Source organism: Eucalyptus grandis, chromosome 9 (genome assembly GCF_016545825.1).
Source record: "Eucalyptus grandis isolate ANBG69807.140 chromosome 9, ASM1654582v1, whole genome shotgun sequence".
NCBI lineage: Eukaryota > Viridiplantae > Streptophyta > Magnoliopsida > Myrtales > Myrtaceae > Eucalyptus > Eucalyptus grandis.
Window position 1 is genome coordinate 6159391 of NC_052620.1, and position 19102 is coordinate 6178492.

The 19102-nt window shown below is 38.4% G+C and overlaps 1 protein-coding gene and 1 non-coding gene across 2 annotated transcripts; both read right to left on the bottom strand.

Annotated features, from left to right (window-relative positions):
* Window positions 1-6141: 6141 nt before the first annotated feature.
* Window positions 6142-6214, bottom strand: TRNAR-CCU. The gene has a single exon. It is a non-coding gene; the product is annotated as a tRNA-Arg (tRNA).
* Window positions 6215-6824: 610 nt separating this feature from the next.
* LOC104418174 (RNA-binding protein 39) lies at window positions 6825-15231 on the bottom strand. The gene is made up of 13 exons (XM_039301795.1): window positions 14309-15231; window positions 12584-12662; window positions 12439-12495; window positions 11919-11974; window positions 10894-11119; window positions 10526-10612; window positions 10370-10444; window positions 10138-10218; window positions 8763-8827; window positions 8490-8682; window positions 8274-8362; window positions 7612-7726; window positions 6825-7078 (listed from the first exon to the last, which is right to left on the bottom strand). Exons 1-13 carry the CDS (start codon window positions 15013-15015, stop codon window positions 7037-7039), a joined length of 1872 nt encoding a protein of 623 aa, XP_039157729.1. The 5' UTR covers window positions 15016-15231; the 3' UTR covers window positions 6825-7036.
* Between the last annotated feature and the right edge of the window lie 3871 nt (window positions 15232-19102).

The following is a 19102-nucleotide window of genomic DNA, read 5'->3' on the forward strand; positions in this document are numbered from 1 at the left end:
TACACGCAGTTCTCTGCGCGTTGTTGGTGTTTCTCTTTATCGTGTGTAAATAGTCGCCACTTTGCAAATTAAGACATTCCTCAAAAGCACTCTTTAATCATATTCTTATATCAATCATTATCGATGAGAAGTGCAAACGCATGAAGGCATTGTCAAAAATTGGATGGAGTATAGGAGTACGGGGATGGGAAGAAGTAGCACTTAGATGTTCCAATGAACGTTATTTGATGTAGTCTCTCTTTGATAATCTCCTCTTGATAATGTATATAAAAGTTCAAAACACATATTTTATGTCACCTGTGTTTCCAAATTTATGCTCTACATCTATTATCTTTTAAATGAAATATCTCATTTTCTTTCTCCATTTTAATTAGTATTTTTCAGTGAACAACATTTTTTGAGATTGAAACTGTAAAAAAAAAAAAAACCATAAAAGATTGTTGACTAGCTGCTACTTTTCAACTTAAAATCTACTCACTACCTAAAGAAAAATTATTCAAGTTCATTTATGAATCTCATATACCATAAGAAATCCCATCAGATTCAAGTAATCATTTCCTTCTATAAGTTAACAACATCATTTCCTTATTTTTAGTTCTTTTTATGTATTTTTAGCGGGACAAGTACACTATTAGTGCCATAAAGTTATATACGGCGCTCACTTTGGTGCCTAAAGTTTATGTCGGATCACTTTAAGTGCCAAAAAGTTTGAAAAACGATTATTTTAATGTCAACTCCGATCTGGTTGGCCGGAAATCCGACGTTGCATTTTTTTTAATTAATTTTTGAAGTTGATGTGGCTCGTCAGAAAGTACAATCAGCATTTAAACAACAAAACAACGCTGTTTGGTGTCTCTCCCCTAATTCAAAACCCTAACTCCCCAAGAGAGAGAGAGAGAGAGAGAAGATAAGCCAATGGTGATGGGCCAGTCGCCATCCTCAACGGTCCCCATGCTTGGCGGCTATAGCTTCGACTTCGACCCCGATTCCAACCCCGACCCCGACCTCGACCCCGACGACGGCCACTCGGCTACCAATTCAAAGGCCGTGATATGGCCGACGCTCGGGGAGGCCGCCGACGAGTGCGTCGCCCCCGATCTCTCCCTCTCCATCTCTGATCTTTCCGATGAGTGCTTGGCCTGCGTCTTCCAGTACCTAGGCTCCGGCGACTCGGGCTAGTGCTCCCTCGTGTGCCACCATTGGCTCGTGATTGAAGGCCAGAGCGCCAGAGGCCACCCTCCACGCCCACTAGGAGTTGCTGGATGTGGTCCTAGCTTGAAGAATTTGAGAACGTTGAAGCTGATGAAATGTTACCAAGATTGGGACACGATGCTATTACGACGGAGGGCGGCGACGGTGGCGGTGGCGGGCGAGTGACGGCAAGGATTGGACAAAAAAACCCTAATTTCAATCCCCAAATAAAAAATAAAAATAAAAAACCCCAAATGAGTTGTGCGATGTCGTTTTCTCGAGGCCATCTACTTAGGACGGCAAAACTACTTGTCATTTTTTTTTAAAATATGTCAATTTAATCATTTTTTTTTAAATATAAAAGCCACGTGTGGCATCAAAGTAATCGTTTTCCTCCGATTTGGCACTTAAGTAATCCAACGGAAATTTTTGGCACTAAAGTGACCGTCGTACACAACTTATGGCAGCGATAGTGTACTTATCCCTAATTTTAGCAATCAATCATTCATTACATTAATTAACTCTTTACATATATAATAAGAAATCAATTCATGTCATTGACATTTTTGTTATTCAGACATTTTTCCCTTATAATTTAATTTGAGTAAAATATCTTATTAAGTTCTTTTTTTTTTTTTTTAACATCTATTTAGTTCTATTAACTTGGCTATATTTATGATTTTTTTTTTTAAAAAAAAAACCTGTTTTTAGTATTTTACTGATTTATTTGTTACATTATCATTATTTCCGTTAGTTTAATTTTCTTCCATATTCTATATATATATATATATATATATATATATATATATATATATATATATTATATTTTACAGCAAAGTCTCTTCAACTTCTCCATTTCACTAGATGGATCATGCCGATAGGTCAACAGTATTAGTAGCTGTTGTGTAGCTGCTGCTGTTTATCAATCTTCTCGCTAACATGGTCAGTTCTGATCTGAACCGTTGATAGCTTAGGCATTGCACGTACTACCGAAAGAAATCACCGAGGTTGATAGCCATAACAAAAAGAAATTTCAGGAAGATACTCTGTACCGGTTGAAAGTCAAGAGAGAACATGTACTCACACCAAAGTTTAGAGAGTTTTACATAATTTTTCTAAATATGTGCTTAAATCCTCGACTTGGATGTGTTGACATTATGTTAATCTCCGCTAGATGTGTCCATCACCACATAAACATCATTTTAATAAGAGAGCCTAGTAGGTTCATAAAACCTTGCGTGTAGCCCTTAGAAATATATAAATGTGAGCATTGAACTTGAGATCTCTTATCTTTTAAAGTAAAATGTATCTTGAAATGACATATTACGATATCGGAAAGTTGTATCCGGTAACAATTCTCAATGCAACCTAAGATATAACTCAAATCGAATATGAATTTATTGAGGGAAATCAAAATTTGATACGATATAACATGATACTACATAATTCGAAACCGCCACATATTAACAAAAATTATACAATTACCTTGGAGTGAATACAAGATGTAGACATGAGTTGCCAGCCTGTCGCAACCAAATTTTCAGGTGTGAACCACTTAGGGTTTGGCTAATGGATTGTTAAGCCTAGAATTAACTCGGGCTCTTCCAAGGCCATACCAATTTGCGACTTAGGTTCAAATTTTTAACATGCAATTGATTTTCAATTAGGAGTCGCCACTAATTTTTTTTTTTTTTTTTGTGGGTCGATTAGAAACCCAAGTAAAGTAACGAGAGATTTACTTTACTCCTACGAATCAGAGATTATGAATATAGGAACTTGGTTACACTAGATTTCTCTAATGCTTTTACGGTACCATTTTTTTATTTTCAAAAATGTTTTTGTAGACAGCTTGAATTGATTTTAAATATATTTCTCTAACATGTGATGTGATCATGCGGGTGCGCAAACTACCAAATTAACACCTAGATAAACAATAAATAAATTGCAAAAACTTACCTTCAAGCAACGAAAGCATCTGCAATGTTAAATTAAAATCCACATCAACAACCCTAGATATGGTTTCTAATTAACACGCAATTTTTGTTTTGTTTTCACTTAATTAATGAAAATCATGTAATATGATATGCAATATTAACTAAATGACCTAATCCTAATACCATGTAATTTCTAATTAAGTGGGCCTAGTAAAAATACTAAATGACATACGTCTCAATAAATCTAACCTTAATGACGTGCATATGACATTTTTTCCTTTTCTTAAAAGAATACATTTTATAATAAAACTAATTTAACCTATGACATTTTTTATTTTTCATGAAATTCGAAATTTGGTGAAATATGAAATTAACTAATTAGATTAAGATCCTATTTAATTTATATTAGGAATTAGGTTGAGCCAAATCCTAATTTAAACTAAAATATTATCTTAACCTAGATAATCCTAAAATGCAATCTATTTAATAAAATACCTAAACCTATAATAAATTAAGAAAAATATTATCTAAAATTAAACTAAATGTAATTTTACCCTGACGTGCAAAAGATACCATAATTCTACATGACATATGCAAAATGACTTTTTTTTTTTGTGTTTTTCCTTTTTCTTTTATTTTTTAATTTCGAAATTAATAATTGCCAAATAATTAAACATAAAATCCAAGTTAAAAAAAAAAAAAAACTAGCAACCTAAATAATTGAGTTGATTTTTTTGAAAATTCGAAATAAAATTCTTATTATGAGCATGCAAACCCTAAAACTACATTTTTTAAATATTTGTTAAGAAAACTAATTTAATTTTTTAATCACTAATTTCGAAAATCGGAGGCAGGCAATTTCATATCATAGAATTTCAATTTCACATTAAAGGAATAATTACACTAAAAAGATAAAATAAAACAACAAAAATAATAAAACAAAAATAAGATAAAGAGAATGCCTAAATTTTCTTTTCTTTTTTTCTGAAAAAGAAAAAGAAAAATAAAGCTGGTGGCCGGTCCGGCGAGGGGAGATCGCCGGCTAGGGTTCCGGCGAGGGCTCCAGCGAGGCGGTTGTCGTGGGTCAGCACGGGCCTGCGTCGCGGGGGCTGCGTCGGGGCGCTCGGATCACGGGCTTCAGCCGGCGGGGCGCTGCAGGGACGGCGGGAGGCCTCTGGTGGCTGCGATGAGGAGCTCCGGCGTCTGGATCGGGCTGTTGGGCGCGGCGTCCAGTGAGAGAACCGGATCGGGGGCGAGCGTCGCGGCGCGGAGTGAAGGCGGCGTAAGATCTGGGTCTTCGATGAGGCTCGGCACCGGCGAAAGGGAAGCGTCGAGCTGGGTCCGGGCCTTCTGTCGTCGGGGACCTCGGATTTGCAAGCGGAGGTACTCCGGCGGCTGGATCTCGGCTCGGCTGCGACTCCGGGTCACCGGTGGCTTGGGATCTGATGGCGGAGACAGATATGCAGAGGTGGGTTGCAACGGCAGGGATTGGCGCGGCGTCCGTGGGTTCCTGTTGCAGGCGCGGGCAGAGACGAGGCGGAGGCGGCGGGTCGCGGGCCAGAGCAGGCGGCGGCGTGTCGTCGAGGCTCCGGGGGCTCGGCGTCGGGGCGGCGCAGGTCGACGGGGCTCGCGGGTAGAGACCGGCGGCTCGAGCGCTCGCGGACGGAGATCGGCGACGGCGACGGCGACGGCGGGGTTCGACGGCGACAGGGCCGGCGAAGGCCCCCCAGCGGGGAAGATGAAGTCGCGCAAGGGGGACCTTTTTACCTTTTCTTTTACCTTCTTTTTTTTACTTTTTCTCTCTCTTCACTTACTTTTTCAGTTTTTGCTCTTTTCGGCGCCCTTTTTTTGACGGAAAAGAACCCCCCAAATTTACCGTACGTGACCCCTTTTTATAAGCCAAAAAATTGTATCTTAGGGTAGATTTCATTTCTAATTTTGCTTGGGCACGATCCCCTAAATATATCATTGAAATATTTTTTGCATATTCCATCAAGAAAATTCTCCTTTTTGTGCAAAAGTACATCTCTTAGTATATATTACCTAAATATGTGAAAAATCTTAACGAAATATAACAAAAAATAAAATTTTCCTAAATTATATGCCATGTGATTATGATTTTTTTATTTTTTTATTTAGCAAAAATTAATCTAAAAAATTTAGGTGTCAAAGCTGTGATCTTCACAGTCCATGCATTTATTGCGAAGGAACAACATATTTTCTATATATTCACTAAAGTCCATGCATTTATTGGAAGAGGAATAACATATTTTCTATATATTCACCTAAAGAGAGCTTCAATAGAGAACTTAAGTTCAAACCCATCAATAAATTTGACTCGCATTCACTTAAAAATTTAAGTTAATAATTTAATTTAATCCAAAACACAAAAAACTTTTATTCACAACACTCCATAAATTATATAAGTTTTTCCAATTCAAAATGAATGAAATTTAATTGGCATTTTAAAAATTAACCTATTTTATGCAAAGCTTTGATTTAATTAAATTTCGTGTTTTAAATTTTCGATGGAGAATGTAATTGTGATTTGTTTCGACAAATCTTTAAAGAGGGACTTTCCATTTGTTTCATCTAATCATTCCTTCATATACATAATAAAACGAAACTTGAGTTCGATAGTGATATAAAATCGAAAATAAAAGATTATAAACATGAGATTGTATTAATCAAGTTGTTTATTTTAGTTTTTCCATAAATATGCTTGATAATGAAAAAAAAAAAAGCAAGGTTTTTTAAAATTTCTATTTTCGACAAACCTAATTTCAACATAGTGAACTTTGAAAAAAAAAAAACAGAGAAACTAGAGTGTTTTTGATATAAATGGTAATACCTAGTTGAAAAACAAGCAAAATAAAATAGGCAATATTCTTAATTAATGTAATGGGACTTTACAAAGACACAGAAAAAAAAATGATTAAGCGCAACTCGTATTGGGGGTAAAAATAATTACATTTTAAATGGAACAAATAAAAAAAAACAAAATTCCAATTCAAAGCGCGCCAGGTAGGGGTCGAACCTACGACTTTCTGCTTAGGAAACAGACGCTCTATCCACTGAGCTACAGGCGCGTTTCGATGACACCTGGGACATTAGCTAAACTATTAACAAAGTTTCGCGATTTTCCTTTTCGTTCCCATATCTTTCACATTCGCTTCTACATTCGCTTCCAAAAGTCGTTGGGTCTACACTCCTGCGAGGTCGGATTGTAGCAGTTCGATGCCCTCACGTCGTTAGAGTACTTGGCATGGATCGGACTGTCGGCATGGTATAACTAGAATTACAATTATCCGCCTGATATACATTCTAATCGATTTGTAGTTGTGGCTTGAGCACCACGCGACGATAGGCGAAACCATTTTGCTGCGTCGGATTCCAATTCACTTGAGTCCGCCTGTTTATCCTCCTAAAGGGAGGCAGAATCTAGGTTTAATACCACAAGATGGAGATGCCACATTCAAACCTCATAAACACATGTCACATGTTCTAGAGAAGAATCACCATCACATCACTAGATAACCGCATCGCTTCAGCGTATTAACCACCACACTGATCCAGTATCGACCTGGCAATAAAGATCGCGCGGGATCAGGACGAGTCTAAAAATAAGTCCCATTCAGATTGAAGACGACATTAGCCCTATAAGTTTGCGGACATGATAGTAACCGCAGAAGGCAACGATAAGTACAAGAATTACATCCGCTCGTCGCTTTTATCAAATTATTTTTCATGTTGGTAATACACAGTTGAGTACATATAAGTGTTCCATCCTAGAGGCAAGAGACGAATTAAAAGTTACAGATCCCTCCAAGCACATGAATTTTTCAAAACACTGAGACCATCAAACGCAAAAGCAAAACTGTTCCTACATAAAATCCTCCGTCCAATCCGGATCAGGCTACCCCCTGGAACTTTGCTTCATACTCATGGGGTGGCTGCACAACGGAAGAAAGAAAAAAGAAAAACGGGGTAATATCAAATAAGGAGACAACGGATTCAAAAAAATAATAATAATAATAATAAATAAGGAGACGATGCCTAATGGAATCATATGCAGCACCAGCACGGAGGTCCTTCATGATGACAATGTGGAGAAATGCACTTGCTGACTGAAAGTGTATCTAATTGGTCATTTAACAATTAGTGGAGATGCACAAGCAGAAGTGCCTTTCTAAGATTACCTACCAATGATCGACGGGAAAAACATATACAGAAGTACATAAGAAGAAGAAAGGGGAAATGGGATTTGCTTGTTCGATCAGTTAATCTTATCATGGCATGTATCTTGATTTAGTCTAGTAGCTTTACATGGTCACTGAATGAATTTAAAGTAATCAGTTTTAGATTCTCGAGTCCCATGTCCTACATTCAAAGGGGAGTTTGAATACTTTGCTGATGCATACAGCTATCATGTATGGATGTGTCGAAGCCTATGCCATGTGGTACAACCCAAAGATGAAATGCATACCATGAATATTGCCGATATTGACCTCCCTGCAAACCATCTCAGATGCATTGCACGCTGAGCATTCATTGCTGCTGGTACATTTTCAAACCTTAAATACACCCAACCAGCAGTATTTCTGCAAAAACAAAATGCAGAACAGGCTATTTTCAGAAAATGCGAGCACAGTTACAACTGAGAAAACAAACACATTAAACATGTCATGAAAGAATGCTCATCTAATAATTGCTCAAGCAAATGCCAAAATATTCCGCAGCAGCTCCATGGTAAAAGCAACCATTCTTTTGCACAGAAAGAAAATCCTCTAGAGCTCATATTGTTATTTTGAGACAATTAACTTAACCTAATGATGATCGGCATCTTTGGAAACCCTGCAGTATTGTCTATCTAAATTTTGCTAACAATGAACAAATAAGTTTAGAACTACTGCAGCAGGATCCATGATGATATCAACCTTTAAGCTTCAAATGAAACTACTTAATCAATTTGACTCCAGGATATTCCAAGTTGGTGCCTAATATGGGCACACAGATCACAAAGAAGTTTTGATGTTACGAATGTTTAAAAGAATTGGAATCAATAATCAGTGGCGTCAGTAAGGTAAATAGAATTTTAACGACATCCCAAGCTTAGTAAAGGTACTCATATCAGGTCAGAATACATACTTGTCCACGTATATATGCTTCACCTGGCCAAATTTGGAACATTCTTCTCCCACGTCGTCCTTTATGTCCAAATCAAAATCAGGCTCCGTCTGCAGAAAGAATATCCCATGAGTGAACATCCAGAAAAGAATAGGCAAAAATACAAAGAAAAAAAAAATGTATGATGAAAGTTGATTTCACTTGAAAGGAACAAAAAGATCAAAGCTCAATATGGACCTCAGTGGCTGGATCAAACAGGTTCTTCAGCAGCAAGCACTCCGTTGGGCTTCCAACAGGTTCGGTGGCTGCAGAAATAACTTGTGCAGGAAGCATAGCCATAGGAACAGCAGCTTGCTTGTTGAGAGGCAGGTTAACAGCTTGTTGATTAGGAGCTCCATTTAGTGCAGGGACTCCAAGTGAACCCGCAATACTGTAAACGTGATGAAGCATGCTTAAAAGATATACTCATCATCTATCTGGAGAACCAAAAATACTGCTGGCACAACAAACCTGGAGGCAATTCCAGTTCGATCCAGCTTCTGCATTAGTAATGCTCGTGACTGAGCATTTAAAGCCTGCATGAAGCGCATACCACAAAGAATATATCATCCACCAACCCAAAGCAGGAGCATACCCAGAGCAGGCAATTCTTAAAAACTATGGTGAAAAAAAGAAAAAGAAAGCTCACATGCAGCAGATATAACGAATAAATTACGCTAATTGTCAAGCGCAACCACCACAACTAAAAGCAAAGACATGGACAACAATGAATAAGAAATTTCTTTTCCCTGCTCTTTTCTTTTTCATTAAGGACAAGGCAAATATGTCACAGCAACAGCCTCTATGGACATGCAAAATTGTGTCAACTTCTGCTTGAGGCCAAAGTATCTCAACCTTGCATGCTTGGGACAACTTTGCTTCACACAATTTGCTTGTTTTTTTCTAGTGGTGTTCAAAGTTAAAACTCTTATTCAACACTGAACACCTGAAACCTTTAACAAGGTAAAGCCACCAAACAATCAACAACGTACAGATATTGACGTGGCCATTTAAACTCTTTTCATAATTTCTTAAAAATTAAGATAATGCTCCTGTTTTGACAAGAAACAAAAAGAATTACTTTCCTAAGCCAACCTGAACACAAAGTACCCTATTTCAAAGAGTTGAACTAAGTTGTGTCAAAGCAGGTTCATATAAATCTTTCAGCCACATCAGATATGTTTCTCTCTGCATTTCTGTTAAGTATGAGCCAACATGTTTAACACTGTTGCATGAAACAAAACCACACTTGTCAAGCTTCTTGTTTTGCTTTCTTCAGGGATCTTAGATATACAGGCATACTAAGATTCCATCAACAATAACATTTCAGGCTGCTATGCTTTTAGGCAGTCTTTGACAGAGTGTATTCCATTTTCCTATGAACAAGCAGATCCTTTTCTGCTAGCCTTAGTGTAGAGTAAGAGCTACTCCATTATAAACTAGAGAGCACAAGTTCCAAGTAACAATAATGCATTTCTTTAATGCCATAGCGAGAGTATTTATATTTCACAAGCCTCCCCAGAAACTTGAACACAGGAGCAAGCTCCACGATCTTTTACTCAACTTTCTGTAGGAGACACGATTCCTTGTTTCCCTTGAAGAAGCTTTCATAAACTCAATTTTTTGTGAGTTGCCAACTATGCTCCTCTATGATTTTTTGGCTATTACTATCGGATAATAGCTATTTCTTGCATGAAATACCAATCATCATGATGAAAAATTCTGATGCACATTTGACCGTGCCAAGGTGCTCCTATTAAGGTCACATTACAGCACCCAAAGTGCCAACCTTTTGTACCTCAACCATCTTTAAAAACAAAAGGTATAAGATGAAGCTGTCACTTACCAATCCACCCTCATCATCATCCAAATCTGCAGATTTTGCTGTAGTATCTTGTGCTCCAACGTGATCAGTTACAGAAGAAATCTGTACGGTAGATTAAAAAAGTACAAAATTAGCAAAACTCCAGAAGAGAGGAAACACAAATCAATGAACAGTGGATAAAATGAAAGAAAACCGTTTAAGCACAAAAAGAATGACAAAGGAAGGATCTGATTCAAGTAGACTACAAGCTTACCTTGAGAAAACGACCAGCAATTTCTAACTTCCCATTTACGCTTTGAGCAGCCTTAGCATGTTCAAGCTGAGCAAACTGCAATGGATAATCAATTAACACACCAAGAATCTAAAAACAGGGGAACAACCACTAATTCAACCAGAAACATATACAGACTTGAACAAACCCAAAGCCTTTGCAGTGTCCAGTCTCTGGATCAAGGGGCAGTTGCACCAGCTCAACAGGACCAAAAGCCTCGAAAATCTAATTCCCAACAGCAAGGTACATACGTTAATTAAACTTCCAGAATCAGAAGGCAATTATAAATTTGTCCGAAAAAAGCTGGTATTAAAAACAAAGTCAAGCAAGAAAAAATATTCTACATTCCCCTTTATGATGCTTTCCAATAAGTTGCCCACAACAAAATTAAATTAAAAAAACCCAAGCGACCTGCCCCCACCCCTAATTCTCTTACAGTAGTAGTCCAAATGCAAAAGCAGAGCATCTTTAAACAGGTAGAGATGATTTACAAAAAGAAAACTTACGCTTTTCAGATGACTTTCTGTCATATTAAAATGTAAATTCCCCACGTAGAGTTTCCTGTCTGTGGCTCCATATGCTCCTGCAGTACCTGAAGCACCAGTGGCGGTAGACTGAACAAGATTCTTCTCAGCCTCCGAAGGTTTAACCATCACAGGTTGCCCAAGAAGTAGTTGTCCAGAGAGCGCTATTGCCATTGGTACTGACATTGCATCGTAGAATTCGATATACCTGCAGCATCAAGAGGCTCCTCTAAGTTGGTCAGGACATGTATGCCACCAGAAATTGTGATCAAAACTTACAAAGCACAGCAAATTGAAGCAGGGAAACAAAAACTCTAGTGAAGTGAGCTCAAGCTGAGGTTCGTTTGATGAATCTGACGCCTCATATGAAAAGAAGAAGTTAGCTCATTGCAGTGAAGATATAAGAAAGCAATGCCAAAAGGTAATATAGAAGAGAAAAAGAACGAAGCAAATGATAGAATACCAGGCCACAATATAGCTGTCCCTTATGTTAACTTCACAAGTATCTAGTACCAGCACCAATATCTCAAAAGGGTACAAAACAGAAGGAAGTGAATTAAATCGTCAAACCACCACCTATAGGCAATTAAATTAAATTAACCACCAGTAGTAGTTATTTTGATTGGATCAGAATCGGCCAAAGACCAATAAGCGTCCACGCAAGAAAATGCGTATACCTGGTTTATCCCTACATGAAACAACCATCACTCACTAAGTATGGAATGCAACAAAAATTTAATAGCTTCCACAGGTGTTTCGCTGCTCTTTGTGTAACAAGAAGAAGACATGGCGAAAATAAAAGGAACTAAGGGTCATGTCATCTACCTTGGCAACGCAGCATGAATTGATAAAACATGAGTGCAAGGTTTTCCCATCATCCCTCATCATTATCGCATTGCTAGTGAATTTAAGAATACAGTTAAACTTGATCCTTCGAATAAGATATGCTTAAGATACTCTACAGGCATGTAAATGTTATAAAGCTTTTTCTGTGATGAAGCACATACCCAACACCTTTTGAACGTCTTGAATTCCTGTCCATTATCAACCTGACGTCCCTTACCTGTAGACAAGGAAATTACAACTTATGAAACCAGGATCCATTTGTGCCGTTGAGAAATAGAATAACCACAATACTTTTGATGCTGATAAGAGCAGACAGTCCAACAAAGTACAGATGAATAAAAATGATCAGGTCTCTCATTCCAATACTTATGCATTGTACCAAAAGATACCTAAAGGTCCTGCCATTAGTAATTACTAAAATTGGGTCCAAAACCTTACAGCATTAGCACGATTAGAAAGAAAAAGGGAGGGGGGGTGTTGGGGGACTACTCATGGGCATAAATGCATAAAATCAGAATAACCAGACAAGTGGAACATGCAGAGCTAATCTCCATGAAGCAGAAAGCTAATGGTTTTGGCTGAAACAACAACATTAGCATCACCAAACTAAGTATTACTAAAGCACTCAGTCTTCAAACAGAAAAAATTCAGGGGATCAAATATAAACAGTCAAACCCAAACCTTGCCAGCTTTTGAGAAAAATTCATACGCGTCTCTCTCGTTTGCTTTCAGAGGCATCTGTAAAATCAACACCAAAAAGAAGATCACACCATGGCCATTTCATCAAATCTAAGCTGGCTAAAGCAAATCATATAAAAAATTGTACCTGGTAAGCAAAAACTGTTCTCTGGTCCCTTTCTGGATCAGCTTCAGGTTCCACTGCCTCTTTCTTGTCCTTAAATCTCCTGCATATGTGCAAGGAAACCAAGATAACACAGTCCAATATTAATACCACTGGAAGATAATTAAATGCACTTATTAAATAATACTCGTGCAGATGAAAACTTTCCTGGGCAAATAGAATTTTCATCCAAGAGAAAGGCCATTATATTATTATATACACTGATATTAGCAATGACCACCACCAGTTTTTTGTATAGGTTTTTATTAGGTCAGAAGCGAAAGAGAATGCCAACTGAGGTAAGAAGATTGAAAATACAGAGGATTACGTTAAAAGGCTACTATTAGTAGCACTCCCTATTCATGCTAAAACGAAAAACAAAGCTTGAAATGCCAAGTGCCTTACGGTCTCTACCAAAACAGCAGATAGATAGGTATTACTTCCTGTAGTTCATCTCATTGTTTCAGATTTCATTCTTATCGGGTGACAGCTGGTTCCATGAGAAAAAACTTGAATAAATAAAAGGTACTCCAAGTCCACCCAGAACAAATGCACACAAAGCAGAGATGGTTTCATCCCACAGTTAACATCTCAATATTCCATTCAATATCTGACATTTTTAGATTATTGATCCCTTTCTCTCTGTGCTTAAATTATATAGCTAAAGCACAACTGTGAAAGAACGCTTTCCTAGCATGGAGCTTCCCTATGATCACTGAACTACATTTCAAGTTAAATTTGCAAGAAATGAAGCTCGGAAATTAAACAAGATTCAGCAAGCAACTGCTGTTGCCTGTTGACATTGCATTGCCTGCTGATCAGGTAGGAAACCAACTTTTGCATTGACTATGTAGTTTAAGGTAGACCAAGTCAAAATCCTCTAGTTCCACAAACCAGTGATTAGGACGAACAGCTTGAGAAGGCGAATCCAATGGCTAATGGTGTATTGAGGAAAGGCCAGGGGGAAAAGGAGAAACATATTGATTTTCCAAAAATTAATTATATAGCTTACTTAGCTGGGTTATAGAATCACAGTAGTTGATTGTCTAGATCCAGCTATAATTTCCTAATACTTCAGAATCCAGCTGAGTCTCATGTTTAGGTCCTCCAAACAAAATCAGGATGCAACACTTTGTAGTTCACAACAGATTTATCACTGTTAACAAACACGCATAGTAATACACAAGACAATATATGCGGCTATACATTCAAAAGAATAAAAGCATCGAGCTGATTTCAGACCAGTATCACAATATCAATGGTACAGAGAGACACAGAGCAGCAGGTACACAAAGTCTGGCAAGGGGTGTGCAAAACATCCATCCTTGTTATTGAGGAAGCAACCTCTAGAGGTAACAGACGACATAAGTTCATGCTGACAATACAAAACCCATAACAAAAGCCACTATCATATCTGAATCTTAAAAATAACTTCCCTAAAACCTAAAAATTCAAAATTCACTCCAGACGGAAAACTGCAGTCACAAAAGTTTATGCCCAACACCCAATAACCTTCCTCTTTGTTCTAACGCTAGCTTAGTCGAGGTGATGAAGCTCACTCAATAACTGCTCCACAACAGCAAGCCTCTAGTGCAACCAAATTTTCAGTGGCAAGCCACCCTTTTTAGGCAGTAATTTCCGAAATTTCAACAAAGCAACACCATCTCAACTACATGATCTGCAAAGGACATCAGGGAAGCAAAGACAAACCTGTTGTCGCGAAACTCCATCTCCCTTTCCCTCTCGAAATCAGCATCGTGCCTCAGCGAGCGGCTACTGCTCCTCTGCGACCGCGGCCGACTAGTGCTCCGACTCCTCCGCGAATGGCTGCTGCTCCTCCTCGACCTCTCCCTCTCCTTCTCCTTCTCCTTCTCCTCTCTCTCCCTCTCCTTATCCCTCTCTCTCCTCTCCCTCTCCTTCTCCCTTTCCCTCCTCTCCCGCTCCTTCTCCCTCTCCCTCTCCTTCTCCTTCTCCTTCTCCTTATCCCTATCCTTCTCCTTCTCCTTCTCCTTCTCCTTCTCTTTCTCTTTCTCTCTACTACTCCGTTCTCGCTCGCGATCCTTCTCTCTCTCCCCATCCCTCTCCCTCTCCCTCTCCCTATCGCCCTCCCTGCCACTCCTATGCCGGTCCTTGTCCTTGTCCCTGCGGGAAGCCCTGTCCTTCTCGTCCCGGTCCCGGTCGCGGTCGCGGTCGCGTTCGCGGTCTCTCCTGGAGCCGTTCTCCTCCTCGCCGTTCCTGGACCTCTTGCTCCTTCGGTCCTCGCCGTCCGCGTCCACGTCCACATCGCGCTTCCGGTAGCTCTTGTCGCCCTTCTCCGAAGCCCCGTCCTTGCTCTTCCTCGACGGCTTGGAGGCGTTCTCCCGGTCGTCCTGGCCCTCCACCGTCTTCTCCAGATACTCGTACTCGTCGAAGTCCATCGAATCGCACCCGAGCCGAGCGAAGGCCCCCTCCGGCGGAGATGGAAGGAAACCCTAGGTCGTCCTCCGCCGCGACGACGGTGGCGGTGGCGGTGGCGGCGGCGGGGCGGGGCTGGTCTCGGATTTCTAGGGTTTTTCGGCGAGAGCAACGGCCGAGAGAAATCGCGAGAGAGTGCGCTTTGTTCGGCTCTCCTGATTAGACGGGGGCTATGTCGGCCCTTCTCTCTGTTGGGGAAATATATTTATGAGATTTTTGGATCACTAGAATGGTGAATGAAATTGAAAAAGGCAAAATATCGAAAATATATCTCTTCTTTTTTTCAATTAATTAATATCATACGCATATTTTGATAAGATTCCTAATAATCATTTGAAATGTTCTCATTTTCTCAAATAAAGATATGGAGTGGACATTATTTTAAATAATGGCCTAAGATTGTTTCAAATAATGCCGTGAAATGATTATAATTATTTCAAATAAAGGCTTAATCTCGTCGGCTAAAATATCAAAATATTCTAACCGATTAGTGATATTTTCATTCAAACACTTTTTTATTTAAATTATATAAAATTAGTTTAAGAATAAAAAATATAAAGTTAAAAAAAAAAAAAAAAGCAAAAATATCGGTAGGAGAATCGGGGCGATGGCCCCATCACCAGTAGGGCAACAACAATGGTTGACGGGATAGTTAGCACCTCGTTAGTACCAAGGTGAGGGCCAATGACCCTCGCTAACCAGAGGCAAGGGCTCGTTGGTCCTTGCCAGAACCCATTGGCCCTCGCTAGAAATGAGAAAAGGTGGACGACCCTTGCCTAGAGCCCCAAACTTGTTGGCGAGGGTCATGAGGCCTCGCCTTGGCATTGGCGACTCCATGGGCCATCACCATCACCCCCACCAATGATGGGGTGATAGCCACTGGTGAGCCTCCCTTTTGTATGTTTCTTTTTTTTTTCTTTTTTATGGAAAGAAAAAAGAAAGAAGAAAGGAAAAAGTTAAAAAGATTAAACAGACGAAATTGCCGTCCATCAAATAGTGAGTTCGGGTTTATTCTTTGAGATTGATGTAATCCCTTTAGTCACTTATTAAGGTCAACTTCATATCTTTATTTGAGAAAATACGGCACATTAGGTCTTTATTTGAAATAATATACACTTCATACTTTTTTTTTTAAAAAAATGATGGCACTCATAGCCCTTATTTGAAATAATGTCTACTTCAAATCTTTTTTTTTTCCAGAAAAATGAGGGCACTTTAAACCCTTTCTCATTTCTGGTGAAGGCCAGAAGCCCTTGCCTCTGGTTGGCGATGAGGGATGGCGGCCGCAGGCAAGAGGGAGCTCTCCCTCCCGTGTGTCTTTTGTTTTTTTAGTTTGTTTTTTTATGGAAAAAAAAAAAAAAGAAAGGAAAATTTTAAAAGATGAAATTGCCATCCACCAATGGGTGAGTTCGAGTCCTCTTTTCAAATTGATATGGTCATTTTAGGCATTTATTTGAAACAAAATCTACTTTATACCCTTATTTGAAAAATTGATAGTATTTTAGGCTCTTATTGTTTACTTCAAACATTTCTTTGAGAAAATAATGACATTACAAGCTCTTATTTGCAATTTTCACACATAATTTTAAGCATAGCTCCTATATTTGAAAAAAAAAAGTCGAAATATCCCTAATTTTTTAATTGGCTGTATCATTTTGAGTAAGTACAAGATTTTATGGAAAGAAAATTGCATTTTCATAAATATGGACATGACAATAATCGATGCAAATTTCAAAGTAGAGGTATATAAATAGTCATGGACCAGAAGGTGATATATGATTTTGGCATTTTTCTTCAAAACAAATATATCTCGACCATCCATTTCTTCACTAAGCAAATATGAGGTAAAAAAGTTTCAAATTCGTACTTCCATAACACATTTCGCCAAAAAAAATTATTTAGGTAAAAAAATACTTTTAAATATGTACCTGCATGACACATTTTGCCAATATAAACATTTCTAACATAGACTTAGTGGGAGAGGATTGGTTATATATCGCAATATTATCAATTTTTTGAAAAATAAATAGAGCTGGTCAATGTATGGAGGAACACTTTGATTTATAAAATAATGAACTGCAAGTTATGCGTGTGATGCTTTTACAAAACTGTTAAACAACTAGTAAAGAATAGAGCTTGATGTAATCTTAAGTCCACCCTCCAAACTAAGAGGATAAAAAATGGTAGAGTGCGTTCATTTTCATGACACTCACTTGAGTGCTAAAACTTTCTTTTTTTGCTCACTTAAGTCTTATAAATATAAAAAAAAATTGATCACTTGAATGCTACCGGTAATTTATTTAACTGGAAAATACAATGTGGCAGTTGGTCATCCAACATAACTTCACCGGTACTGACATGGATAATTTTTTAAATTACTACTTTTAGAATTTTTATTTTCCTTTTTTTTAAGGGCTGACGAAGGCCACTAGTTGCGAAGGCCCTGGGCAAGGTCGTTGTGGCCTCATTGGCTAGGGGCAAGGTGGCCTTACCCGTCACCGCCCTAAGCTAGCGAGGACCTTTGCTGCTAAGGGTGAGGCGGCGTGCCAAATGTGGCTATGAAGGCCTTGGGTGAGGGCATCATAGTCTCTCTAACCACATGTGAGGCCACAAAGGCCCTCGCCAGCTTTGGGAGGTCGTGGCCTCGCCTAGGCCTTAAGGTGCGCATGACAAAATTTCTAGAATATAAATTGATTTTTTGCCGAAATTGAAAAGTTCAAAATTTTAGCTTATGATTTCTTTCTTCAAATCTATTTCTAGAATAAAAATCTATTCTAAAAATAGAAAAATCAAATTGCGTTACTAAATAGATTTCTGTTCCAAATCTGTTCCGGAGAACAGAAAAATAGAGAAATAAAGAAGTAGAAATTTTATCATGCGCGCCCTTAATGGCTGAGGGTGAGGGTTTCATGGCCAATGAGGGTCAACGGTGACTCTCGTCGGCCCTAAAAATAGAGGAACGATCCTCGCCGGCCTTGAAAAAGGGAAAAAGAAAAAAAACAGTTTCAAAAAAATAATAATTTTTTTTTTTAAAATCCACATTGGATGGAATTATTAATTAAATCCATGTAAGATGATTTGCTAAAATTGGCATTAAAGTGATTGATTTTACTTCGACGTGGCACTTAAATGAACGAAAAAATAAAATTTTGACATTCGAATAAGTGTAGTACAAAAGTTACGACAATCTTGCTATTATTATGCCCACACAAGGCACCAACAAGGTTGGATTTCGCTAATAGCTTTTTGAGACGTTATAATGTAGCTTCTGCTGTTTCTACCTAAATATGCTATATCAAACTACCAAGTTACACGCATTACCAAATCAATTGTACACTTTTTGAAAAATTGACAATCAGTGTATAATTTTCAGTAAGTGAATCACTTAATCACATAGTTGGTAAAGTGCTCTTGTAGTTGTTGCTTCCAAGAAAAGATACTCCAAGTAAGGAAATAATAATTGTCCATCGATGTCATGGATGATTGATTGGATTTTCCTCAGAGCGATGAATCTGCAATTTTATATTTCTGATTGGCTTTCAAATTCCTTTAGCGGGCGCAATAGAGATGAAAGGAATATTAAGATCTGCAATTATTATATCACATAATCAATAACGAACTTTGCAGCTTGATATAAGTGGTAGCTTCCATCAACTTTCTGGGATTCTGCTCATTTATTCAGAACGATATTCCGTTGATTCTCTTAAGCACATATGTGAACGCAAAGTCCTCACGAACTTTCTATTCTCGACTTGGTCACCCTTAAGATTTAACTATTCTCTTTAGTCCTTTAATTTAGATTACGTTTGGTCATTGGGATTTGGATTAAGATAGGATGGGATAAATAGGGACTTGAAATCTTTCAAATATCATCTAGATTGTAGAAATATCCCATCATATGTTTGGCACAACCTAAAATAGGATTTGAAGGCGGAGTTCGGAGTGTGATAGAGAAGGATGAGGTACATAGCGACGTGGAGGTGGGTTACCTCTTCCATTAATCAGAATTCTGAACTAAAGACGAAAAGGAACTCTTTGGGCACTTAATTC

What these genes read in the sequence shown, in the direction of transcription:
- LOC104418174 (XM_039301795.1), bottom strand. Translation starts at nt 15,015, where the DNA reads ATGGACTTCGACGAGTACGAGTATCTGGAGAAGACGGTGGAGGGCCAG. An exon ending in GAACAGTTTTTGCTTACCAG is followed by an intron (nt 12,496 to 12,583) that starts GTACAATTTTTT and finishes TTGATTTTACAG; the next exon opens with ATGCCTCTGAAAGCAAACGA. An exon ending in TGTTTGATCCAGCCACTGAG is followed by an intron (nt 8,363 to 8,489) that starts GTCCATATTGAG and finishes TTCTTTCTGCAG; the next exon opens with ACGGAGCCTGATTTTGATTT.